Raw genomic sequence first — 27074 nt, 5'->3', positions numbered from 1 at the left:
AGGTCAGCCTCTGGGACACTAAGTTCTTTGTGTCTGTCCCCACAGTCCTGGCTAGTCAAGTCTGTATATTTCCCAGGTAATGTCCAGCTGGACTGCGGACCAAGATGAGGTGGCAAAGGGGATGGTCTTGGATTTGGACTTCAATCCCTGTTTGTCACTTTGGACGGAGTGGCCTCAGTTTCCTTGTCTGGAAGATACGAGTAATAGTGCCGGCCTCACGGGGTGGTTATAGGATGAAACTCCCCGTAAGCACTTCCCACGGAGCGAGGCACACCTTGGCAGGTAATTGCGGTGTGGGAAGCACCTGGCGGCCCAGCCCTGGTCTGAACAGCACCTACGCCCGCTTCTTGACGAGGCTGTGGGCCTGGTAGTGCCTGATACCATGATCTTGTGCAAGGCCCTGACCCTCCTGGGCCTCAGTTTCCCTGTCTGAGGTTGGTTGGATCTGACCCCTGAGGGTCCGCCACCCTTCAGGAGTTAATGGAATGAAAACAGCCATGGGCATGCCAGCCGTCTTGTGCTGATGGCTCTCCCAGGCCGGACGCCACCCTGTGTGGTGCTCAGAGCAGCACGACATGGCAGGGAAGGAAGCCCAGCCTGGGCCCATCCCTGCCCGCCTCTCTGGTTCAAGGCTGCCTTGCCTTCCCTGGCAGGGAGGCAAGCGCAGTCCAGGCTCCGGGCCCCACCATCCCAACCCTGGAACGTCAGGCCCCAGGGAGGCAGAGGGCTCTCCCCTCTGAGCCACCGCTGTCCCCAGGTTCCGTTTGGATTCTGAGAAACCTGTCTGCCATTCTTACCGCAGTCCAACCCTGCGGCTGGGGTGCCAGCCAGGGTAACCGGGAGGAGGACGGGGTGGTTCCCAGCCGGGCCCTGGAAGGCTTCTCAGAAGCCTCTGTTCCCACATCAGGGAGATGCGTCTTAGAACCCACAACTCCTTGGCATCTGCTCAGAGCTGGGCACTTTGCAAACAAACACGTCACATCTATCCTGTGAGGCAAGGCTGCTGACTGCCTTTTACAAGGGGCAAAACTGAGGTTGCTGGGGAAGCAGCTTGTCCAAGGTCGCATAGCCAGAATTAGAACCCACGACTGTCTGACACCAAAGCCCTTGAACTTTCCACCTGCCACCCAGCCCATAGAGTTGGAAATGACCGTTGACATTGTCACCTCCCAAGTGACACATCTGAGGCACAGCCAGTAGACTGGCCTCTGCTTGGATACCTCCAGTGAGAGGGGACTCACTACCTCCAAACAGCTCTTGTCACTGTGGGAGCCCTGCTGTCAGCTGTGTTTTCCTTAGACGGAACGGAAGCCGCTTCTGTGAAGACCCTTCCTGGGAGTAGGTCCTTCATAACTCCAATGACGCACTTCTAGCGCCGCCTCTGTGCCAGGCTCTTGGTGAACCCAATGAGGCACGTTTGCTTTACACATGAAACCGAAGGCCTGGCCAGGTGAAGGGCTGTTGCACAGCCAGCCCTGAACCCAGTCTGGCCCCAGACTCCAACCTCAACCACTTTCCACCCAGCCCTGGCTTCGGGGCCCCATGCAGAGCTGGCAGGTGGGGTGGGGCAGAGGAGGGAGCGGCATCAGAGAGAGGAGGCAGGGAGGGGCTGGGGAGCCGCCTGGAGCAGCCACCCCCCCCCTCAACCCAGGACTCAGCACAGTCCTGTGGAGAGGAAACCATGCAGAAAGGAGGGGGCCTGAGGCTTCTGGAACCTGCCTCCCCTGCTCACAGCACTTCAGGGCCCTCGTGGTGCTCAGATTGGCCCCTTCACCAGCCCCTCGACGTCCCTGTTCCTGACACTCCAGGCCTGTCCTGGCTTCCAGGCAAGGGCACCTGCTGCTCCGACGGCCTCCATGTGGGAACCTGTGTCTGGGACTTGTCTCTCTGAAGCAGAGGGGGCTCCCTGAGGTCAGGGCCTGAGCTGGCTTAACTCAGCACATCCCGTGAGCACCTGTGCCAGGACTGCCAGATTTAGTCAATAAAAATACAGGCTGCCCAGGGAAGTTTGTATTTCAGAGAAATGGTGAGTCATGTTTTTTTAGTATACTCCATACTAAAGACTGTAATAGTTCAGGGCTCTGGCTGAGCCCCCTGTAAACTTGGCACCCCGACCTAATTCTGGTCCTGTCCCAGCCCACTGGGCTCAGGAACCTAGCAAAGCACAGATCCCACTGCCCGATACCCATTGTGGGTCCCACCACCGTCAGAGGTTTACATGTATTTGTTGTTTATGTGAAATTCAGATTTAACTTGGCACCTTGAATTTCACCCAGCAGCCCTAACCCAAGCCCCTCCTTTGGGTGAAGCAACCTCATCCTCGAGCCCCGATTCCCTCATTGGAATGGGATTAACAGTGCCTGCCTCAGAGAGGTGACACGGGACACGACCGTCGGGTATGGAATCCAGCCCTGCACAGTGGGTTCCAAGTGGGGCCCCGAGGCAGAACCCAGAGCGAGGGAAATGGGAAGGTGCTGGGCCCGCGCCCCATGGCCTGGGCCACCCCTGTGATCGATGGCTCTTGAGGTGACTGGAGCCCTTTTGGCTGCCGGGACAGGAAGGGAGGGAGGGACTGGTGGCCCCATTCACACTGTGCTGTGAAAAGCAACAGCCCTCCAGCCATCACTTCTGAAGCTGGGCGAGGAAACAGAGTGGCATTGTCCTTTTGTCTGCTGTGACACTCCGCATGTGACCCTGTCCCGTGAATGAGCAGATTCCCGCCACTTGAGGGGGTAGGGGCTGAAGCGCCAGCAGCTCCATGCCCAGCATTCAGGCCCCACCAAACAAAAGCCACCTCCTAATTGCCCTGTTTGTTCTGGCACGAGGGCTGATGGGGGTGCCTGCGGAGCTCCCTGTCAGCCCGGCCTGGAGCTGGTTCCCAGGGCCTTGCACCTTGTCCGCCCAGCCCCGAGCACGGCTCCCAGCCTGCGGCCAGTTAACCCTTGGCTGTGGCTGCCCTGCCTGCCTGCTGGGCACCTGGCCAAACCCTGGCTCCCAGAGCTGTGCCCTCCTGCTGGGAGCTGGGATGATCTAACCCAATCCGTGCCCAGACCAGATGGGGAGCAGGGCCAGGTGAAGAAGCAGGGCTCAGGCTGGCTGGACAGGGAGGCTGCATCTCACTTACGTGCTGTGCAGCCTTGGGTAGGTGAGTTTGCCTCTCTGAGCCTAAGGTTCCTCATCTGTAAAACAGGAAGAACAACAGTAAAAGGACTGGAGATCACGCGAGTAAAAGGATTGGTGATCCTGCTGGAGTGGGTGCTCAGTAAATACAACTCTGGTACAGTTCCCAGATCTCTGAAGCCAGGAACAGCCTAACAGCGGGTACAGCCAGGACTCCTTGTCGGGACCAAGCTGGCTTGTGGACAGAAGGGGTGGATGGGGTGTCAAGGTCATTGGCCAAAGGCAGCAGAGGGATCTAAGGAACAGAGTCCAAAGAACAATGAGCCTGAGACCCTGTGCCCTTCACTCCTGCCCATGCCCAGAACACCCCCACCTCCCATCCTGCGTGAGAGTTCGGGGCTCTGGATGACTTCCCCCTGTAAACTTGGCACCTGGGGCTAATTCTGGTCCTGTCCCAGCCCCCTGACTCAGAAACTCAGCAAAGCACAGATCCTGCTGCCCCATACCCGCTGTGGGTCCCACCACCGTCAGAGGTGGTGACCTTAGACACCTCCCACCACAGCTTCCTCACCCCAGCGCCCCAGAAGCTCATCTCCCTTTTCCTGAGAGGCCTGGCCAACCTCTGGCAATGTCCTGAGAGGCTGCCAGAAGCTGGCACCCCACACCCCTCAGGAGGAAGCCCGCAACCTGCTGCAGATGCTGAAGGTCACTGGGGCTTGTGGCAGTGGCCGGAGATCGGCACCGACTCAGAGCCAGGAGTAGCCAGAGGAGGTGAGCTGGCGGGATACTTGTCTTCATACTCCATCGTCACTTTGACCCCTAAAACAGAGCACCAGCTCCCCCCGCACTTCAAGCCAGGCACCTCCCACCCCACTCTTTCCTCCAGGAAGTCATCACACTGCTGGGTGCCCACCTGGAGTGCTGCCAGGCCCCACGTGCCCGGGACCCTGTCGGCCTGTGTGCGATGTGGTAAAGTGATGGACTGCAAGTTGGGGGCCTCAGGCAACTCCGCTCCTGCTCTCCATGCCCACTGTCCCCAACCCTAGAGTGAAGGGGTCAGAGTTCACCTTCAAGCTCTGAAGTCAGGGCAAAGGGGCACAGAGTGAAACGCAGTGGGTGCCGACCCCGGCACCCTTGGCCAGGGGCAGCTCCCGGGGCGGATGGCAGCCGGTAGCCCTCCCATCCCAGGCTGGGGCCCTGATGCTCTGGAGGGCAGGGTCCCTCTGACCCGGCCAGGTGGCAGCGGAAACGGTTCTGCCTCTGCACATGCCTTGCTCAGCTTCTCCAGGCCTGTTAAGGAGGCCAAAGGGGGCAGGTTGGCAACTCACGGGGACCAGGCCAAGCTCCAAGACTGAGCAACAGATAAAGATGGGGAGGAAGGGAGTAGCCCCCCCAGGGCAGGAAACACAGAGCAGAGAGACAGAAATAAACCGTGGAAAGCAAACAGATGTCACCAAAGCAACTGAACTCGTGAGTGCCTGGAAGGCGTGTACATGTGTGTGTGCATGTCAGGTTGGGCATCTGTCCTGACACCCGTAAGATAAGGAGAGGGGTGCTGTGGAGCCTAAGAGATCCTCCCCCAGACATTCTGTGATTCCTGGTTCTTGTTGTTGTTGTTGCTGTTGTTTTGAGATGGAATCTTGCTCTATCACCCAGGTTGGAGTGCAGTAGCGCGATCACGGCTCACTGCAACCTCTACCTCCCAGGGTTCAAGCGATTCTCCCGCCTCAGCCTCCCAAGTAGCTGGGATTACAGGCACCCACCACCATGCCCGGATAATTTTTGTATTTTTAGTAGAGGTGGGGTTTTGTCAAGTTGGCCAGGCTGGTCTCAAACTTCTGGCCTCAAGTGATCCACCTGCCTCGGCCTCCCAAAGTGCTGGGATTACAAGCGTAAGCCATCACATCCAGTCATCTGTGATTCCTTGACACACTGATACAGTAACACTGACGGTCACAGCTAAGGCCAGCTGTGCCCGGGCTGTGCCAGGTTCTAGGACCTTCTCCTGTATTTGTTCCTTGAATCTTCACCCACACAGACAGGTTAGGAAACTTGCTCAAGTCCCACAGCAGAGCTGGGCCCCCTCTGGAGCCCTCGGTCTTGCCTCTATGCCATGCAGCCCTTGCCCTCTGATGGGAAGTGGCACCCCAAATTCAGAGCCCATGCAATGCAACTGTTTAGTCCTAGGACATGTACCTCTCGGCCGCATCCTCAGGTACAGGGCCCTGAGGCTGCCTCCGCTGGCCATGGGGACAGGAGAGAGCAAACTGGGTCACACTCCCTAAGTCAGCCTTCACCCTCTTCCTCCTTCTGGTCCCCGCGCCCCAGCATGAACAGCAACCAGTCTCCCCAGGCCAGCAACACTCTCTGAAAAGGGGGTTTCAGAGCCAAACACATCTGGGTTCTCATCGTGGCTCCACACTTTGCTGTGTGAGCCTGCGTAGGTCATTAGCCTCTCTGCACCTGTTTACCTGTGTGGAGAAGGGAATACCACCTGCCACTTGGGATGGCCACAAGGATGGAAGGACGTGCTGCAGGTGAAACACCAGCTTCCCGCGGGCCCTGAGTAAAGGTCGGCTCTCGGCTCCCTTCCTGTTCAGAGGCTACTCTGCTCCCCCTATTGCATCTGAGCCACCAGCCAGGATGGGGTCAGAAAGAAGGCCAAGGGCACCAAGAGAAGGCGGAGGATTCATCCAGGCCTCGCCCCAGGTAAGCGTCAGCAGCCAGCTCCGGGGAGCTCAGCCTGGGATTTACCTTGTCCCTCTCTGCCATCCTCTTGGTGCTGCTGGGAACTGCTCCAGCTTGAAAAGGACTTGTTGTGGTCTGGGAGACCAGAGCTAGCTCCAGGCAAAGGAATGACCCTGCCCTGAGGTGATCTATGACAGGAGGAGGAAGGGGCAGGGCCCGGAGCAGGAGCCAGGCGGGAGCCCTGACTTGGGCACTCCAGCCTGCGTCTGAGCCAGCTCTGCCTCCAGCATGTTCCAGGGTCTCAGCACAGCCTTGCTGCAGGAACAGCAAAGGGCAGGGGTTGGTGGGGAAGGGCCCTCATGGGCCCACCTGCTCCAGCCTCTTACTGGAATCAGGTTTGGATTTATTGCCCTTCATCCCAGAGTTAGGCATAGGGTTGTGGAGATGGCTGACTGTTCCCTGGGAGATGCTGACATAGACCCATCATTTAGCCAACAAATACTCCCCGAGTGTCCTCTATGCACCGAGCACTGTTCTAGGCACTGTAGATGCAGCAGCAAATAAAGGAAAGCTACTAGCAGGACGCAGCAGAGGGAGATGAACAGGTGAGCTGACCACAGCTGCATGAGGCCAAAGGAAAGGACCGAAACAGGGCAGGCAGGGGCAGAGAGAGCCCCGGAGGGCACTGCTCTCCCAGATCGGGGCTCAGGGGCATCTCAGAGACCTGAGTGGAGGGAGGAGATGAGCCACGCAAATATCTGGGCTAACGGGACAAAGTGAGAGCCTGGGCGGTGGATATGTGCCCTCTGCGAGGGAACAGCAGGGAGCAAGTGTGTGGAGCGGGGATGAGAGGGAGTGGGGAGGAGGGAGGCCAAGGGGTGGGGAGGAGGGAGACTGGAGAGGGTCTGGGAGCCTGGGAGGTAGTTTAGCTGCCCTTCAAAATGTGAAAGTGAAGAGAGTTTCAGAGGCAACCGCCTGCAGCGTGTTTTTAAGTGACTGCTCTGGGTGCTTGGAGAATGGACTACGGAGTGGGAGGAAGTGGGAGATCCAGGAGCTGGGTCTGGGTGCAAAGGTGGTGGGAAGTGGCCAGCTCTGGGCTATATTCCGCAGCCTAGAGAGCAGAGTGAGTCTCTTTTCTGGCTCCTCCCAGTCCCCTAAAGGGACCCCAAGCTGACAGCGGAGCACAGACTAGGTGCCCAGCTGAGGTTTGCTAAGTGACCAAAGAGGATGCCCGTTGCAACCAGGCATGAGAATCTGGCCATGGGCACGTTGGAGCTGGGAGCGGACCAACCCGGCCACCCCACGTAAGCAGCATGCCAACCACAGCCTGTCCCCCACATTGATCTGTCTACACTTCACACTGCCACCTCACACCTTATGTCCCTGGAACCCCTCAGTTCTGATTCTCTCCTTTCCATGAGGACAGAGCCTGTTTGATGCACTCTGTGCCCTCGGCCTCTGGTAAGTCCCTGGCACCGAGGAGACACTTGCTACATCCTGGAAGGAACAAATGAAGTCGCATGACCCAGAGTAATCTTTGGAGTCCCACAGACCCCTCAGCTCCTGACTCCTTAGCAGGCGAGTTACCTCCTCTGGGTTACCGCCTCCCCATCGGTAAGGCAGAAATTCCACCACCTAACATACAGGGTTGATGCAGGAGTAAAATGCAGAGAACCGAGCGCAGCCCCTGGTGTCCCAACAAACACCCCTGGGGAGGGGAGGTGCAGGCAGGGGGCCTCCCTTTTCACCTCTAAGAGCAACAAACTTGGACAGCTGGGAACCAGGGCGGCTGCTGACTGAGGAATACCAGAGGCTTCAGCCGTTCTACAAGGAAGGTGTTGACACTGCCTCCCCAACTTTATTGCTGAACTCGAACTTTATGGGTTTAAAATTGCAGCTATCATTAGGCATAGCCAGTCCAGAATCAACTTAATTCCCCAACTGGGGCTGCCTGTTGAGAAAGACAGGGACCCAAGAACCAATGGGCCCAGATAATGGTGCAGGACAGAAGAGGGCTAAGTGGCTTTTTCCTCGGTGCCCTTCAATGCTCCTTTCGTGAGACCTGGGCCTGGGGAGGTGTAGCTCTCTCCCCAGACCAGCCTCCACTCCTGCTGGAGCCCAGTCCAGCCTCCACTCCTGCTGGAGCCCAGTCCAGCCTCCACTCCTGCTGGAGCCCAGTCCAGCCTCCACTCCTGCTGGAGCCCAGTCCAGCCTCCACTCCTGCTGGAGCCCAGTCCAGCCTCCACTCCTGCTGGAGCCCAGTCCAGCCTCCACTCCTGCTGGAGACCAGTCCAGCCTCCACTCCTGCTGGAGACCAGACCAGCCTCCACTCCTGCTGGAGACCAGTCCAGCCTCCACTCCTGCTGGAGACCAGTCCAGCCTCCACTCCTGCTGGAGCCCAGACCAGCCTCCACTCCTGCTGGAGACCAGACCAGCCTCCACTCCTGCTGGAGCCCAGACCAGCCTCCACTCCTGCTGGAGACCAGTCCAGCCTCCACTCCTGCTGGAGACCAGACCAGCCTCCACTCCTGTTGGAGACCAGTGCAGCCTCCACTCCTGCTGGAGACCAGACCAGCCTCCACTCCTGCTGGAGCAGGCCAAAAGCACCCCCTGGAACCTGTCCCAGACCTCATGGCTGCCGTGTCAGCAGCTTGTCTGGGGCTATGGCAGAGCCACTGGAAGCTCCCCTGTGCAGACACTAGGAAAAGCTCTACCAGTGAAAACAAGATGTGTTTGGGCTGGGGCCCACATCCTCTGAGGCCTTTGCAAGAAATAAAAAAATGCAGGGCAGACAAAAATAAGCAAACACCTTGTAATGAGCTTTGGTGACTCCCCCTTTGCAGGCCAGAGCAACAGGCCTCGGGTGGGCTTCTGAAGGCACCAGGTCCACTCTTGCTGCCCTGAGGTGCGATGACGGACGTGCTGAGCCTCCCTGAGCCACATGAAGCAGCGAGGCCGGCCTCTGCACAGGCGGCCCCATGCCACCAGCTCACCTGGCTGCTCCTCACACTCCCTCCTTGCTTCGCTGTCTGGATGAGGCTGCTCCACTTTATTTCTCACAAGGAGGTGATGTAATAGCGAACAGACTCCTGAACACCTGAATCGGTCTCTCAGAGACCAGCAGAAAGTGGGCAACCACAGACACACAGCAGGGGCAAGCCTGAGGCATTCCCAGTGTAAGGCGGAAGGGTGCCAAGACCAGGGTCTCCATCGTCATCACTGAACTCACCTGGACTTCACCTGGGGCATGGGTGCCTTCCTTCAGACTAAAACAAGTTCACTAACAGTAAGAAAAGCTACTAGTTACTACACAGCAGGCAGATTAGCTCGTGGAAACCTCAGCACCCTCCCGCCACATAGATATTCCCATTTGACAGGTGAGGAGACTGTGGACACAGCAGGCAGTGGAGCTGGGATCTGAACAACAGAGTGAGTGCCTGGCCGCGCTTCAACCAGGCTGCTCCCCTCCCTGGAGCCACGCCAGTCCCTCAGAAGCCCGGTGTCCCCAACACAAACACCAAAGTGTGCTCGTGCAAGCCAGCACATGCATGCTCTGGCCTGCCAGGGCTTCCAGCTGGGCCCTTGCCACAAACGCCTTTGTCTCTCCAGCTTAGTCCAGGCATGACACTCATGGCTGCTTGTGGCTGTGCGGTCGGAGGCTCTGGGGAGGGATGTGAAATCCTGGCTGTGGAAGTCTACAGGAGCCCAGAGGCCACCCTCAGTCCCAGACGATCTGGTTTGAGGAGTGAGCCACAGAAACTGGACATCCAGACAGGAGAGGCCGACGTCAGTTGGCTGAGTGGCCCGCAAAGAACGAAAGGAGACGGGCATGAGCGAGCCCTCCCTCCCACGAGGTGAGCCTTCTCCCGAAGTCTGGGGAGAGGCCCTCGGGAGTCCTGCTGCCCACGTGTGTAGGGGAGCAGGTCTGAGGCCTCCAGGAGCGGCAGCCACAGTGGTCAGGACACAGCTTCGGAGGCACAAACCTGACAACTCCACAGCCCCTGGCTGGGAGCCCTTGGGCAAGCGGCTCTGGCTCATGGGCGAAGAGATTAGAAATAAGGTACACTGGGTGCTTGGCAATGTCAATAGCAGCCACTCTCTTTATCCTGATCCTAAGTCTGCCCCAGGCCCTCTCTTAACATGACAACCCTGGAGAGAAGTCACCAAGGGATTCCCGATTCACAGCAGCATGAGAATGTCAAATGCTCCCCAGGCCTCTGTGGTCCAACAAAACTGTGCCCTACTCCGCGAGCCTTCCTTCAGCCGAGGGCTAGGAAAGCTCTGGGCTCCACGTGTCTTTGGGTTCCAGCTCTTAAGGCCAAAAAGTTAAGAGCAAGGCATGGGCTTTGTTTTGGGAAAAATCAGAGCCATCCAATGTGGTGCCCCAACTTGCTGGCCAAGAATAGACAGGTAGCACTTAGCGCTGACAACAGGCCTGGAGACAGCGGGTCTGACATGAGTCTTCCCGGGCTGACGCCGGAAATGGCTGTGCATTCAAGGGAAACCATTTGGCCTGCGCCACTGAGGACGAGTTGAAGCAGCAGGCAACACCTTCTTTTTCAATGTGTGTTAAGTCACTTGTTTATTTCTCAAGATGTGCACACTCAAGTATGAAGTTGGCCGGGACAACTCATGGCTCCTAGGTATGTACAGGCCCCTTGATGGCTTGGGTTACAGACAACCTCATAGCTAGTGCACCACACACACAAGATAAAACAGGAAGCCTAAAAACCCCAAGCCACACCAAGAAAAATGAGAGAGGGGAGGGCGGGATAACAATGCAGCATCCCGCGGAGGGAACTCAATGCACAAGGAGGGAGAACAGAGGGTGGAAGGCAAGCCAGCTTCGTCTTCGCCGCCGCAGCTGCTGTGTGGTGGTCAGGGGACTGAGTTCAACAGGTCCTTCAGGAAGCTCTCTGGATCGGTGATTTCTGATAAAAGACCTGCAAAGCACAACGGGCAGAGGTGTGTCAGGAGCAGGCATGCAGCCCCCATTCCCCCTGAGTCACAGCTGCCGCATCTAGCAGAGAACACACTGCGGTCCGACAAGCTCTGGCCCGGCTGCTCACTGGACAGCAGCATGACCGGGGAGGTAGTCATTGAGCAAAACCCTGTTCCGCAGGAGGAGTCCTGTTCCAGAAGCAGGCACTGCTGCTGGGGGTGAAGTGGCAGAGGCCACACCTGGCTCAGGGACACCCAGGGATGTGCAAATCCACTGACCCCCAGTGCCAAATGGAAGGCGGGTTCTGAAAGGAGAGTGCCTGCAGTCTTTACCATCTTCTCAAAGGGATCTGGGACCAAAGAAAGCTCTGCCCTTGAGGGCTGGGAGGAGCAGAGCAGGGTGGCAGGACCCCAGCTGCTTCTGAGCTCTGATCTGATGATGGGTCCTGGGCTCCCAAGCAGGTTGTCAAAGCTCAGGAGCTCCATTTCCTCAACCATCAAACGGAGACAGGGAGAAGCCCTGCGGCCCCACTGAGGGGATTCAATGAGGCCCTTCGTGTGCAAGTGCCTCACGCACAGAAGGTGCTCAAGCTGCACCGAAGCCTTGGTGGCCCCACCCCTCTGTCACTGAGCAGGGGACAGGAGACGCCGGAGCCACACGTAAAACAGCCGCGGAGCTGCTAGAACCAAAGGCCTGGCAGCATCGGAACTGAAGTCATCGCCCAAGCATCTGGGCTAATGGAAGGGAGAGCGGCTCAGACTATCCCCGTTTGGCTTTGGAAGGTGTTTTTGTTCTCACATTTAAATAGGGTGTGTCTGATGTTCTGAAATTTTCTAACAGCTTAAACAAAGTAATAAAGTGGTGCTGTCAAAACCTGACCTAGGAGTGGAAGGCACGGAGGCTCGCTGCCTGGCAAAGGCTCTGGCTCTCCCTGGCTGCAGGCCAGGGGTGCTTGCCAGCAGCTCAGGACTGATGTGGAGCCCGAGCCCAGGGGACCCTCCTTCCCCTGCCCACCTCCTCCTCCTCTCACTAGCTCCAACTTCCACAGTCACAGTGACACAGGCTCATGCAACAGGCACAGGGCCCGGCACTGAGGACTTTACCAGCCCACCTGGTCCCAGGGCTGACTTTCTGGGAAGAACGCGAGGCATGTGCTAAGGTATGATGCTGGTGAAACATCTAGGCTGAAACAGAGCCAGTGGGAGCCGTAAAGAGGTGGTGGAGTTAACAAACACAGAGGTGAGCAGTGTTAGCACAGGCCCGCCCAGACGCGGAGGCAGGCACCAGGTCGACGAAGACCATCCCAGCACAGAGCTTCCGCTGAGGACACTGCAAGGGGCAGCCAATGCGGAGGCACAGAGCTGTTTGGGAAAATCGGTCAGCTGGCTCTGAGCTGGGAAGAAAGAGGAATTCACACTGAGCAACACTCTAGCCCTTTAGTGGGTCTCATTCCCAGAGGATAACAAGATAGAGAAAATGTTAGCAGAGGCATTCTCCTAACAGTGGGATCTGGGGGGAGTTTGTTTTCCTGCTTCTTTATACTTTACAAAATTCCCACAACGAATGCCATAAAAAAATGAAACAAGTTCATAAAAAAGAGCTGGCAGGTTTGGTTACCTGTGCGTTGGCTCTGGGGAGCTGACCTTTGTAGGGCGGGTGCTCTGATGGGGGCTGTAATGCCGCGGCGCCCACAACCTCACAGGGCACTGTCTTTTAACCCTAGGTGGATTTCCCAGGCACGGGCCAAGTCACCTCCCCCTGCTGTCACTTGGTGCTTGGTTATGAAATACAAACCAATTCTAATGTGTTTGTTTGCAATTAGAATGACAAATTTGTTACACAAAGAATTTCAATTTTACTAGCAGTAGGATAAGGAATTGTCTGACCACGTCTCCCACACCCACAGTTCAGAGCGGCCCTGCTGGGTCGCCCATGCCTCCCTGGGGTCAACTGTGACCTAAGACACAGGAGGAAGACAGGGGCATTCCAATTTGCGTGTTAATTCTCTGAACTGCCATTAAAAAACAGACTCAAACAGGGATGCTATCACTTTCTAGCTATGTTCCCTTGGCCACTTATTTGATTTTCAGAGCCTCATTTACCCCATCTATAAAATGGGGATAACCAAAGCTCCTGCCTCATATAGGGCTGCCTCAAGGGCTGAGATCACGTACAGTGAACAGCCCATGTCGGGGAAAGAGGGGGTGCTCAGTACATGTTAGAGCTGCTGTTCTCGCTATCGGTGACTTGCTATGTACGCATCTTTCCCAGGGCTTTCGGTGGCAGCTGACAGGCTGGCTCATACTGCGTTTCCTCTGGTTGTGAAGATAAAGCTACGGATGACCCACGGAGGAAGACACGGGGCTTTGCTGCGGAGGATCTTTAAAAGAGAAAACCTTGACACTAACCGGCCACATCGAGGAACTCTGAGAAGGTCTCCACCGGCATGAACTCCTCCTGGAAGGTTTTCAGGGCTTTGTCGGCAGCTTCGTAGATGGGCATGTCGTTGTGGCGGATGTACTCAGCGAGAGAGCAGGACCAGCCTCCCTCTGTGTTACTGGTAGGCACCTTCTACAAGAATCAACAGGAGACAAGAGAGGTGGGTGACTTACTGCTGCCTCATCTTCCGCCTCAAGTCAGTCAGGCCGTTTCAACCCCTCAAAGGACGGCCCTCCCAACCTACACCAAAGCATACCAACAGGCACCCTAGAGCATGTGTTTTGTCTCCAGGAACAACACAATTTCACTTCATTCCTCTTAGGGCCCCCTTATTAGGCACTGTGTCACCTGAACCTACAGGCTCCAACAAGTGGCTGCATTCCCTCCCCGTACACTTCCCATTCGCATTCCCCAGAGCAAAGGGACTTGTCAATGTGCTTCCATGAGCTGTTTCATTCCGATGATGAAAGGAACCAACTCAAAAACTCAGATTCTCTCCGGAGAGGAGTGTCCTGTTATAAGCTGGCTGCGGTAAGTCAGACTCACTCAGGGCAACAGAGCTTATCCCAATAGCGCGGCAAGAGCAGCAAAGAGAGACCCGGGGGGAAGGTCTTCCTGCACAGCCGAGCCTGGAGCAGGCTCGGGAGCAGGTGACAGGAGTGATCTCAGCTACAAATGTGGGCCAGGCACAGTGGCCCATGCCTGTAATAGCAGCACTTTGGGAGGCCGAGGCAGGCGGATCACCTGAGGTCAGGAGTTTCAGACCAGCCTGACCAACATGGTTAAACCTCGTCTCTACTAAAAATACAAAATTAGCCGGGCGTGGTGGTGCATGCCTGTAATCCCAGCTACTTGGGAGGCTGAGGCAGGAGAATCACTTGAACCCGGGATGCAGAGGTTGCAGTGAGCCGAGATCACGCCATTGCACTCCAGCCTGGGCAACAAGAACAAAACTCCGTCTCAAAAAAACCAAACCAAACCAAACAAAACAAAACCAAACAAAACAAATGTACCTCACAGACACAAGGCTCCAGGCTGCCAGTGTCAATCACTCCCACAGTTGGGGTTGTTTGTTTCTAGGAAAAAAGCGCCCCCAGACCCAGCGGAGGAGCAGCCATGTGGGTGCTGAGGCAGAGTCAGGGACAGGAGTGCAGACATTTTACATTCTTGCCAAAACCCACTGGGCCTCTGACAGCCTCCTTACCTTAAACATGTTGTAAATGAGATCGACGAGGGCCCAAAAGAGAAGGGAAGAACGGTAAGCGGAATAGTCCTTCACTGCCTTATCTGTGAGCCTGGAAAAGAAAATCCAATTCCATCACATGAAGTCCCTAGGAGGATACTCACAAGGACAGAGCAAGGCATTCTGGGAGCAAGGGAAGAGTCACAGTGGTGTATGCATCTCGGAGTTCCAGCGACTAGCCTTCTGCTTGGAAAAAAGCAGCTGTGGGCAAGAACCTCTGGAGCCCTGGGACCCAGAAGTTTATTGGTTACAAAAATGCTCCATGAAATTCATCTGATTCTCTCAGTGCTCATCTTCCAGATCAGGGTAAAATGGAACCGGGGGAGACATCACCAGGGCAGACGTGGCAAACGCAAGCCTAGTGACTTAAAGAAAGGCAAAGGATTCCTATGTATCCCTTGTGTTTGGGCCCCCACAAGCTCTTGGAATTTGATGGAACCTAATAAATGAGGTAGGAAACAAGGTTTTAATTCAGTCTTTACATTCCCACTAGGAGAAATTTCTTAAAAGCCAGCAGACCTAAACCAGTCAAACACAGTAACTTGTCAAACATGTGCTGTGTTAAATGGCAGCAAGCTGCTAGGAAGTTGGTATTAAGCAATGGTAATGTCTAAGATGGAGCATGCAGCCACCCTGACATCACCTAAATCCTGGGATAATCCAAGTTGCTCACCACACCCCGTTGTTTCTAACCAGTATCATTGCTACTTAATCCAATGATTCAGTTCAGGATTAAAGACTAGCCAGTTCCTTGGAATATGGGGAGCGACAGGCGGGGGGAGACTGCCTCTAACAATGTCCACTGCCTTCTCAGCAGGCACTCTTGGTTTGAGGTTTGAGGAATGATTACACCAGGTAGAGCCAGTACGAAATACAGAAAGATCAGGCTCCCCTCGGCACAGACAGTGAAATATCAGTGTCAGGATTCAGTTTCTACCACCCAAGCTCTACGGAGGTTTTGTTTGCCAACAGCCATCACATCTGTAATAAGTAAAGCCTAGGTGAGCCCTTGTCACAGAGTATTCTACACCTCAAAACACACTGGAACACATCCCATGACTAAAGGGACATATATTAAAATGTTTAGTATTAAAATGCATGGGTATATATAAGAATCATAAAAATAAGAAACATAGATGGTATTCATTATAGAAGCTAAAACTATATGGGCCTCAAGTGAAGGGGCTGCCTAGCATGAGACAGGCTATCCACACCTGCATTCAATAAATAACTCGCAAAGAACAAATAATATTAAATGGGGACAATTCCCTCTCTACTGAAATATGCTTCCTGTGGCCTCCCTCTGCCCCAGTACCTTCCCAAGCCCCCACTTTCTCTCCTGCATACGTGTGATGATGCTGCAGCCTAAAGTCCTGGAAGGTGGACCCGTGGATGAGGACAAGAATCCATTTCTCTGCAGCTCTTTACCCTGGCAGACAAGATAACACATCAAGTTCTGACAGACGCCTGAGAATGTCCCACGCTTTGTACTTGCAAGTTCCTGGCAGAGGCACTTTTTTTCTGAATGTCAAGTGTGCAGAAGAGGCCAGCTTCTGCTGAGCTACATTTCTGTGTCCCTACCACTACCGCTTACCCCATGACTTACAGGACTTAGGACAAAGCCTGCCGCCAGTGAGGCTGCCCCAGCGTCAGGATGATACCTCTAAACGCCCTTCCAGCCGTGGTCTCTCCCCCATGGGTCTCCTCCCAGTATCGGGCAAACCCACAGTGCCTTTCCTAGTCTGCCTGATGAGTGCCGGGCTCACGGCCCCGGACCATGGCCGTATTTGGCCCTTTGCTGTGGCTGTTGTGCTTTGGTAAGCAGAAATCCTGAGTGACCCTGCCCAACTTAATTATTTAAGGCCAATTAGTAAAGGTGACGAAACTGCTACAGAGAAAACAGCAACTCATGAATGTAGTAGCTCACACTGGATTTCCTAATTAAGCTGTGACCAAATCAGCTTTTCCTGAACTGCCTGGGACAATAATGAATGCTAGTCTCCTAACTGAGAGCAAAACAGCTCCTGTGGGTTCAGATTGCACACCCGCCATGGAGAGACTGTGCCCAATAAATGGCCACTCTATTTACTGTGGATGCAGCATATGGATACTGGGCAAGCCTGACTTATCAACTTAGTATTCTCAAGATCTAACTTTTGATTCCCAGCAGCTAGTTAACTATTAATTCAGGCTCTTGGGAAATACTGGAAAGTGATATGTTAGGAATGGGGGCAGGGGTTACCTAGGAATCTAACAAGACGCCCCCTCCCACTCTCCAGTGATGATCTGGTACAGGCCAGATTCAATAGGACAGCTCCAATCTGGTCTCTCCGGGAGCGTGAAGTGCCCACAGACCAGCAACGCTTGATCAATCAGGGCTAATGGAAATAAAGACACCAGGTGTGCCAATGAGGGCACAAGCTATTTTCCACTTGGCTTGTCTTTATCATGGCCCTAAAAGTTTCCCTCTGCTCCCTGGATGGCCTACAAATGTGGACATGATCCCTCGAATCCTGGGCTAAAGCAGAATCACAAAAATCACAAACCCGATCTTCCAGAAATGAAGCAGAGGCACATTTCACTCGAGGGACAGAAGCAAACTGCCAAACCCAGAGCCTGCTCCGTAGCTCCCCAGGAAAGGCAGAGACTGTGTGGGGCCATTGGCAGCCTGAGTGGTACCCATGGGGTCTCCTCTGCGCACAGCAATCCATGGGGGTCCTCAAAGGGATGCTGTGGCGGCAGTTTCCAGCTGTTTCTCTCGAGACCGTCTGTCCCAAATCACAGTCCAAGGTCATAAATCAAAGACCACTTCCTTTCTGACATGCTCTTTCTTGGGGAGGTGTGCACACGTATAGGAGAGTGGTCTAGAGGAAGAAAGGTTCATGGAATGTGGGACGCATGGGATAGGAATGTAACCAAGAAGAGAGAATGAAGACGAGTTTTTAATTATTAGAAAATACCCCATGTGGCCACACTGAAACTTTCCTGGCTTATGCCAACACCAGCAAGATGTGGAAAACCTGATTACTGTTCTTAGCCCTGATCATCTCATTGGTTGTATCACCCTGTGCCTGGCTGCCTTCCTAACATTTTCTACAGTAGGTAAGACTGGCTCTACCTTTCTAGTAGAGGAACAGAAAACCCAGAAATGACCAGGCAACCTGCCAGCCATCAGCTTAGACTCTTGACATGACAGACTGAGAAGGGAGAAGGGCTGGTGTCAACCACCGCAGTCACAAAGCATGCCTTCACCTAGCACATGCGTACCACTAAGCAGCTTTTCAAAACTGATGATGGGAAATAGTGAGCAGCAGCTTCCGGAAGCAGGTACTGACCTGGTGGCTCCACCTGGAGCCACTGCCCGGGCCTGCGAGGTCACCAACAGCCTTCGCAAGATTTCCACACGTGTGGCTCTCCACTGCTCAGGGGGCAGGATGTGAAGGGCCAAGACTGTGAAATAGTAGGGCCCGTCCACTTCAAAGGCACTTTCCACCCACTTCTCCTTGGGCTGTTCCAGAAAGCCTTGGAGGTTCTTCTCTTCTCGGGAAGTTGCTCGGGTTCTAGAAGAAAAGCGGCATGATAAAATAAAAGCAAGGTGGAAGCAGGACCCGGCAGCAAGAGCAGGAAGAATTTGTTCAATTTGTCGTTGTCTTGTGACATTTGCTGAACGCTTGGATGACTCAACACTCCCCACCCATCCTTGACGACTACTCCCACTTCCTCTGATAATCCATGCCCTTCGTCCCCTTCCAGGCCCTTCTTTGCGGCATCTTCCCTACTTCCCTGGCCCCCGTGTCTAGCTCCTACCCCAGCTCTAATACAATTCCAAGCAACTACTGGTTCCTGAGCACCATATATCAGGGACGTTCACAATCTCCCCAACATGGAACTGTGCTAGTAACTCCAGAGGCCCAGAAAAGTGAAGTGACTTGCCCAAAGTCAGCAAGCTAGTGAGTGATGGGGCCAAAAACATGAATCAAGATTCCCTGGTGGGTCCACAGCCTGACTCCCCCTTGCTCCACATAGTCTTGTTAATGTTATGTTTACATGGTTTGCACTAAATGTGCATGTGGTTCCTTTCCTAGGCTCCCTCTTCCGGTTTGTCTTCTTCTGATCTAGGTCCTCCCGCCTTCGTTAGAACAGTCTCTTCCAGATGAGCGCTGCTTCTTTTCCTCATGCATCCTAAGTTGCAATGATGATGATGATGATGACCACATCAGACTCAGTGCCAGGCACTGCTCTAAGTGCTTTACAGGATTATTTCACTTAGTACTCACAAGAATGCTATGGGATAGTGCCACCACTATCCCAATTTTAAAGAAACAGAAAACTGCAGTACAGAGGAGGTAAGGATTCTGCCCAAGTCTCACATCATGGAAAGAACTGTGTTCTGAAGCCAGGTAGCCTGTCCATCTTAACCCTACCTCCTTCTCCATGCTGAAGCTTTGACAAAAGGTCACGGAATCAGCACTGAGAGGTGACTTAAGTCCTTCCTGATGACACGCTTCTGGGTACACTCTCTCCTTAGATCCTGAATGGTGCTCTCATGCCATGAATGCTTGATGCCCTATCCTAACTCCATGGGGCACTGGTAGGGAGAGGTGGGGACAAACACAACACTAGAACTGGGAAAAAAAAGTTACCAGGTCTATAGGTGGCACTGGCACAGATGCTGGACTCTGGGAAAGCAGGAGGAGAGGGTGCAAGGACACCCTGCCTGCTTCTGCTGCCTGCAGATGGGCCTGGATGGATACACTCAACTTGATCTTCCAGCCCTGTAGGGAATCTGAGGCTGTTGGCTGCTGCAGGATCTGCTCAGGCTCTGGTCTGGCTTACGGTGGCCATGCTGTGACATACTTGCCTCCATAAACAAATATTCCACCAAAGGCACTCAGCCCCACTGTGACCAAGCTCCCACCAATGTCAATTGGATGGCTGTCAACTGGGAAGCAGTCTGGGCCGAGAAGCAAGGCCTCTCTGTGAAGCTTCTGGGTCAGCCTCTGGCTGACCAAAGAAAACTGTGAGACAGCCAATTCCCTTTCCAATGAAGGGACCTGACAATTACAAATGTCTGGCTTGTTCAGAAACATACTGACACCTAAAGTCACCCAGGGCTCTGTCCAGGGCCCCAGGAACACTGAGAAGGAGCGAAATTTGGACAGTGGGAAGGTCTGTGCCATCAGTGCTGCCAGGTGCTGCTCCCGCCAGTCTAAGCAGTTCAGCAGATGATGTAATGCACTCTGATGTCAACCTGCCCCTGCGTGTTTTAACAATGAAGCCTGTGGTCTCGAGGTCAGCCTTTTAACTCACAAGGAAATGGGAGGGAAGGAAAAAATAACATTGTTGAAGAGAAAGAACCAGAAAAGAGAAGAGACAGATTGTCCTGTTGCCTAAACTGTGCTGCAGCTACCCGGGGTGAGCTGTACACAACCTTTCAACAGGGAACCGTAAGCCTCTTGCTAGGAGATGGGGCCTACAAGCATGAAACAGTGAATTAAATGGAAGAGCTAAAGGATAGTCAATCTCCTAATTTTTTTTTTTCTTTGAGACATGGCCTTGCTCTGTCACACAGGCTGGAGTGCAGTGGTGCGATCACGACTCACTGCAGCCTCAACCTCCTTGGCTCAAGCCATCCTCTCACCTCAGCCTCCCGAATAGCTGGGACTACAGGTGTGAGCCTGGCTCATTTAAAACAATTTTTTTTTTAATTAAGACAGAGTCTTACTATGTTGCTTAGGCTGGGCTCAAGCAATCCTCTTACCTTGGCCTCCCAAGTGCTGGGATGACAGGCATGAGCCACCGTGCCTGGCCTAAGTGCTTCTTTAAAATTACACTTCCAGGTACCAACCTAACTGTCCCATAATGTGCATATGGATAAAACTACCAATCTCTTTTTTTTCCTGGCTGCCTTCCCTGTCGGTTGACTTTCCCAGATAATCTTGAACATTCCCTTTCCCTTCACACTTGCCAGAAGCATTACCCACTGTAGAGAAAACAGGGATAACAAATCCAGTTTTCCATTTATGAACTGGGTCCTCAGCTCTGCTGCATCCCCTTGATGGGAAACCATCACCTGTAACAATCTATATGCCCTTGACTAATGATGTGGGCACAGCTCCGACCTGTGGCCTCCCCCCATTCAAGAGAACAGTCTGGAAAGTAGAAGTAGCAGCTGCATCGAAGTAGAGGCTTCAGTGGCCTGACTTTTCCCACTTCCTGCTCCCCCGTGAGCTGAAAGTCAGTCCAAGGATGCGGTCTTGAGCTGCCCATGGTGGGAGACAGGGCAGTTTGGGGGAAGGAAGTTCCCTTTATTGCTTTTTCTGCGTGGCCCTAAAAGAATGCAGATGAGCATCCCCACCTCGGCAAAAAGGCTGCCTTAGGCCAGACGCTTGCTCTGGAACTAGCATGAGAGGCTATGAAAAAGCTGAGGGGATCTCGGGCAGAGGGATGCAGGGTGGGTCTGCGAGATGCCGCCCCTGGGATACAGGGTACTGACGTGTTCAGGACGTAAAGCACAGTGTGAATGATGTACGGGATCAGGTGGATGTTGCTCTCCCGGCCGCCCCCGCCAGTGTCTGCGCTGAACGACTGTTCCATGGCGAAGCGCAGGAAGAGCAGTTTGATGTCGTGGATGTTGAGCTGATACGTGGGCTCCCGCTGGCCTGTACATTCCTGGAGGTAAGTGTTGTGTCTAGAGGGAAGCAGAACAAACAATGAAATGGAAGTGAGTTCCTGGTGAAAACCCAGTTTGGGAGACAGAGCCTCCTTCCAGTACTCCCAGGCCTGATGGCTGCAAAGGTTTGCAAATGGAGACAAGAATAAAAGGGAAAGTTGAGGCCAAGGCTGGGGCCAGCAGGACGACAAGGCCATAGGACGTTTTCATTTCTGCAGTGACTGAATGTGACACTCTCCAAGTTTTGATGAGAGCCCACCACTCTTGGGCGCCCATTTCTTAATGAACTAATGTTGTAGGACATACCGTGGCTGCATGTGAAGTACATTTTGGAGGAAGCAATGTAGAACTCATCCATTCTGACTGACAAAGTGACGTGTCCATAAGAATGAGCTCTTCAATTTCCAAATAAAAGGGTTTTTTGTTTTTGCTTTTGTTTTTCCTATGTCAATACACATTCCCATCTATCTGGGCTGTGCCTCTTATTAACTGGGTGACCTCGAGCAAGTTGCTCAAACTCTGCATCTCATCTGTACAATGTATACAAGAATACATGCCTGGCCGGGCACAGTGGCTCACACGTGTAATCCCAGCACTTTGAGAGGCCGAGGCAGGTGGATCACCTGAGGTCAGGAGTTCCAGACCAGCCTGGCCAACATGGCAAAACCCCGTCTCTACTAAAAATACAAAAATTAGCTGGGCGTGGTGGCAGGCACCTGTAATTCCAGCTACTTGGGAGGCTGAGGCAGAAGAATCCCTTTAACCTGGGAGGCAGAGGCTGCAGTGAGCCAAGATCACGCCACTGCACTCCAGCCTGGGTGACAAGAGCAAAACCCTGTCTCAAAACAAAAGAATAGAGGTTAAGCATTTCAACATGCTCTCCATTGTCACTGCCAGCTGCCTGTTTTATGACAGGCATCTTTTTGTCCCTGAGCTTTGAAATAGGACTTGGGGTGGGGCACCACTCCACAAGGCATCAGCAAGACATGAGGACCTCACAGATGCTTTAGCTATTCTTATCTGGGTTTTTAGGACCAGGAAGGCCTTCTAAGGAGCCCAACATCCCCCCTGCCACTAAGCCACTTTCGTATTTAAACCTCAGAGCCACACACTATAGAAGTGAACTCAGAAATTCTGGCCTCAAGGACCAAGTCGGTCCCACATCTTATGTCATAAGATCAGCAAAGGAATAGTGAAGACCCAGAAATTTCATCTGGTACCCTGGAAGCTAAGGGTGCTGGTTGCTCCCACCCTGTGGTGGGCCATGTCAGGTCACCCCTTGAGTAAGCCTCCATCCCCCACCCTGTCTGCTCTGGACAGCTCCCCAGTCAACAAGCAGACAGACATGGATTCCCAAGGAAGGTAACAGGAAATGGTGTCACCAGGGGATTGGGCTGATAGCGGGTCTTGTCCCATCCCCTGCAAATCCCCTCCATCCCACCATGAAAAATACTCAACACTCACCTTGCCAAGCAAGTGGCAAAAGCTGATTCGGGGACATGAGGCCCCCAGACCGGAAGGAGCCCGTTGCACTTGGTGTTGGCATTCTGCAGGGCGGCACTCTCCCACTCTTCCCGGCCTCGAGCCAACCTGGATAGGGAGGAGAGCAGGGACAAGCGACTGCTGGCATTAACATGGCAACCAGGCACCTGGGCGGGGGCGGGGGCGGGGGTGGCGGTGGGGGCATGCCAACACTAAGAAGTCAGTCGGCCCAGGCTCCTGACCCTGCGAAGAGAATTTGCCATTTGTAGCCTCAATGTGGTACACACTGGCTTTGCTGACTCAGGTAGGCAGGGCTGTTCTCACTAGCCTTGGGCCCAGGCCAAAGCATATTTTCCTATCATTCAAATAACTGCTTGGGGACCTATATGGTGTCAGGCAGAACACCCTACTCCCCAGAGACTAAGGAGCAGATTTAAAACCACGAGGATGGCAGTCCCACCCGCTCCAGGCCCACAGGCAGGCCTACTGAAGGAGCCATCCCGCAAGAGCCAGGGCCTACCTAACGGCAGCCAGATGGCAGTCATAGTGCACAATGTTGAAGTGGGACACGGTGCTGTAGCCCTGCTGTTTCCGGGGCTTATTCTCCATCTCCTCCAAGGCTACCCGCTTCGTGAAGGTATAAATGCCCAGGACCTTTGTGGGCTGCAAAGACGACAACATAAGGAGAGGGGAGGAGAAACTCCAAGTCAGGCTCAGGAGAAGCAGAATAGAGGGGAACTGCCGCCCTTCTTGGGCAATGCCTTGGGGTTCAGGTTGCTCTCACTAGGGAAGTTCAGAAGAGCAGGTAAGGCCAGCCCCTCGGTCTGTTGGTGAAGCACGTGGCTGGCCACAGCCCTAGTGAAACAAGGATTATGGGAGCAACCAGCAAGAAGGGGATGCGGTGCAGATGTAGAGGCATACACATAAGCAAGCCTCGGCCATCTTTCTTTACTTTGTGCTTCATCTGTCTGAAAATGCAGAAGTGACTTCTTGATATTCCCTTGCTTTTCAAAACCTGCTGGGCAGCTCTGAAGAGCCTGCATTACGCAGGACTAACGAGCCCTGTGGCCCAGGCACCTGCCCTTTCACAGCCTGTATTCTAAGCAGTAAGTTCCAGCTGGAAAGAAGAGGCCACCTTTGAGCCTTCAGGAGAGCCAGCAGGTCACTGGCTGCTCTGCTCCTTTCAGGTGGAATCTAGTTTGGATAAGCCTAGAAAGTTCTGATTTTCTCCCCAGTTACCCTGAATGGAGGCAGCATGGTATGTTTTTAAAAGCCCAGGTCTGGAGTCTGAGAAGCCTAGGCTGGAATTCTGGCTCTGCCATGTGACCTTTGTTTGCTTAACCACAAGTTGAGACTTTTTACAGGTTTAAATAAAATTATCCAGTTTACACAAAGCTCTGAGCATGAGGCCTCACATATAGGAAGAATCCAATGAGCAGCATTTGTCATGATGATGATAAAGATAACAAAGTCTAAAGTTCGGATGAGCTCGCCTTCCTGCCTCTAAAGAGGACAGCTGGTCCTTTTGTTAATCTCCTAAGATGCAGGCCTTGACCTTGCCTAGCTAAGAATAAAATGGCCTGGAGGAGGGGGATGCTACCTAGAACAAGGGGTCAGGCTGGGCCCTCAGGACCGACCGCAGGCCCAGCAGCTGTACCTGGAACTTGTATCCCTCCCTGCAGATGCAGCACGTGAGGCCAGGCTCCTCGATCAGCTCTTCCATCTGCTTCAGGAGTGCTGTCTTGGTCACGACCTGGCCCTTTTCATTTGTCTGTAAGGGAACCCCGGCGGCATGTCAAGGGGATTTCCACACACCCTCTCCCACCCTAGCTTGGAGGTGCTCAGGAACAGGGCTAACCTTCTACCTCCACTAAAAGGACAGGTGCATGAGAGGAAAGCCCTTGAGCTGTCTTCTAATAAGGATAAAGACCCAGGCCCTTCTGCTATTCTCTCTTCCTACAGGAACCACTGAAGCAAAGGAAATTATCCAGCTGGAGCCCTGGCAAGGTGGCACCTGCCATCAGAAAAGCCCCCTTTCTTCGTGCCAGCATCTTCGTGCCAGCAATGCCAAGTCTCAGCTTCCAAGGGCTGTTGCACTATGATTCATTCACTGTTCCCATGTGAGCTTTTCAACTGCTGACACTCAAGTCTGTGCTTTGGAGAAGAAGCTTGTAGGACTCTGCTTCCTCCAAGGTGGGACAGTTAGAAGAGCACAGAACCCTTTGTGTCAACCACTTATTAGTTATGTGCCTTGGCCTATTTACTTCACCTCTCAGTTTCAGTTACTTCATCTGGAAAATGGGTATAACAATATCAAACTCCTAGAACTACTTGAGGGCTTAAATAAGTCCTCAATAAACTTAATGGCTATTATCACTGGTTTACTGTTTTGGTAAACTTCGTAAGTCACTTACTCCGAGTCTCATCTGTATGATAGAACGATAGTAGTTCCACCTCTGAGAGGGCCGAACACACCTAGTTCCTTCCTCCTCCTCTGTCCAGCCTTCTCTTTCCCCATGGCCAACCCAGGGCTGTCCCATGGCCACCTCCTCATCAATAGTGTGGGCAGAAATATGGGGACTCTAGGTGGTAGCTTTACCGTCATGCCCAGGGTGCCCAGGGCCTTCTGCCTCATTGCCATGGCCATGCGCTTCTTCTCTGCCCGGGTCTCCCTGCGGGCTGCGTCAATCTTCTTGTTTACGTCAGGGTGTTCCCGCAGGGCTTCCAGCAGGTTCTCTGCCAGGGTCCCAATGCCCTCATCACTGGACACCTGCTCCAGCTTATGCAGGTTTGGGATGGAATCAGTTCCAATCAGAACCTGCCAGTAAGAGACCAGAGAAACACATGCCTCCAATTATGTAGACAAACCTTCTTCCCGGGAGCTTAAAGGTTTAGAAACTCAACCAGCGTGCACCATCTCATGTCACCTGCTCAGCTGCAATCAGGTCCTTTGATTCCACACTTCGACAGACACAGACAAATGGAAGAGGGTTTGGCTCTGCCACTGCCTCTGACCAATTCCTATGCTCTAAGCTCAGCATTTCCATCTATAAAATGGGGATAGTGCAAGGGCTGCTGTGATGACTAAAAACTAGATAACATATGCAAAGCATCCATCACAGAGGATGTGGAAAGGGGCCAGGAGAAGATCCCCTTATTCTGGTAAGACAAGCAGCAACACCTGATGTGTACTGAGTGGTGAACTCAGCAGCCAGAGCAGGCACTGGACGTTCTCCTAAGGACCTGCCCTGAGTTCTCCACGGGAGCCCCTGGGTCCACCAAACCTAGGAGCACAGTTTTCTCAGGCTAGGGATACTAGAGGTGCAATGACTACAAGCAGGTATGGACATGAAAAACTTTAACAACAAAAAAGATATTAACAAGAAACCTCTGTGCCTGAAAAAGCTGGAAGTCACTACGTATAGCGCCATGTGATAAACGGGGGTGGAGAACATCAGAAGGCTAAAGACAGGTGTAGTTGGAAAAAGCACTCCAGGTGAGCTCACTGAGAAATATTACCACATCCCTGAAATCCTCACCAACCTGTCACAAGTGACTTGACAGCAATGATTACATATGAGACAACAGGCTGAAAATAACACAGCCAGCAGATCACTCAGTAGCTCATAAATCTGTTCTCACAGCAAGTCCACTTCCAATCTTGTGTCTCAGCGAAATTACCTATTCCCTCATGTCTCATGCTCCTAAATGCTGAGCCCATATTTCAACTCCTACTGAGCTTTTCCACAGGTACCCCAGACTCAACGTTCTGGCTGTTTACTGTGTGTGCATGCTTGCACATGTGTGTTTTCGGTGCTGGGAAAACGAAGACCTTGCTCTCATTTAACTTACATTCCAGTTATTAATAGGACAGACCATACATTCATAGCATAGTCTAATGAACTCTCCTCCACCTTACTCGCAAACCTCTGATCTTCTCCATCTCAGTGGCACCACCATTCACCTCATCACTCAGTCCAGAAACTGGGCAGGTTCTTGATTCATTCAGCTTCTTTGCTTCTCACGTTCAGTCACTCTCCAAATCCCATTTATTCTTCCTCCCAGCTCAATCTCTGTTGAATCTATCCATGAACTAGTTTAAGCTGCCATTTCTCTCACTTCAATTACGATAAAAGCCTGTCAACTGTTCTTCCTACCTCCAATCTCACCTCCCTTCAATTCACTCTCTGTAATATGGCCAGGGCACTGCCCTCAGGAGAAAACCCACACTCCTCTTCTGGGAGAAAGAACATGCCTTGGCCCTGCTTGGGTCTCCATCGGCAGCTCTTGCCATGCCTCACCTCCCACTGCAGCTGCTTTCAATTCTTGGAAGGCTTTAAGCACTCTTTGGCCTCTGAACCTTTGCAGGTGCCATGCCCTCTACTTAACAATCCTATTTCCTGAGGCCCCTTCCACACTGCATCTATCTCGCTGTTTAGTTACTACTCTGTATTTGGCCCTATCTTCCACCAGACAGTAAGCTCCCA

General features: G+C 53.3%; 1 protein-coding gene across 23 annotated transcripts in view; it reads right to left on the bottom strand.

The window, feature by feature from the left end:
- Positions 1–10360: 10360 nt before the first annotated feature.
- UBR4 (ubiquitin protein ligase E3 component n-recognin 4) overlaps positions 10361–27074 on the bottom strand; it is a 139905-nt gene continuing 123191 nt past the window's right edge. For all 23 annotated transcript variants that reach the window (XM_009449501.5, XM_009449523.5, XM_009449544.5 and 20 more), the window contains 9 exons: positions 25187–25405; positions 24245–24358; positions 23108–23250; positions 22570–22695; positions 20929–21123; positions 17768–17992; positions 14394–14484; positions 13159–13321; positions 10361–10751 (listed from right to left, as the gene is read on the bottom strand). In XM_009449501.5, coding sequence (XP_009447776.2) covers positions 10687–10751; positions 13159–13321; positions 14394–14484; positions 17768–17992; positions 20929–21123; positions 22570–22695; positions 23108–23250; positions 24245–24358; positions 25187–25405 — 1341 coding nt within the window. In that variant the 3' untranslated portion in view covers positions 10361–10686. The remainder of the gene's footprint in view (positions 10752–13158; positions 13322–14393; positions 14485–17767; positions 17993–20928; positions 21124–22569; positions 22696–23107; positions 23251–24244; positions 24359–25186; positions 25406–27074) is intronic.

The sequence above is a fragment of the Pan troglodytes genome, chromosome 1, assembly GCF_028858775.2.
Source record: "Pan troglodytes isolate AG18354 chromosome 1, NHGRI_mPanTro3-v2.0_pri, whole genome shotgun sequence".
NCBI lineage: Eukaryota > Metazoa > Chordata > Mammalia > Primates > Hominidae > Pan > Pan troglodytes.
Note: the sequence above shows the minus strand (reverse complement) of the source record. Positions and strands in the feature narration are given on the sequence as shown.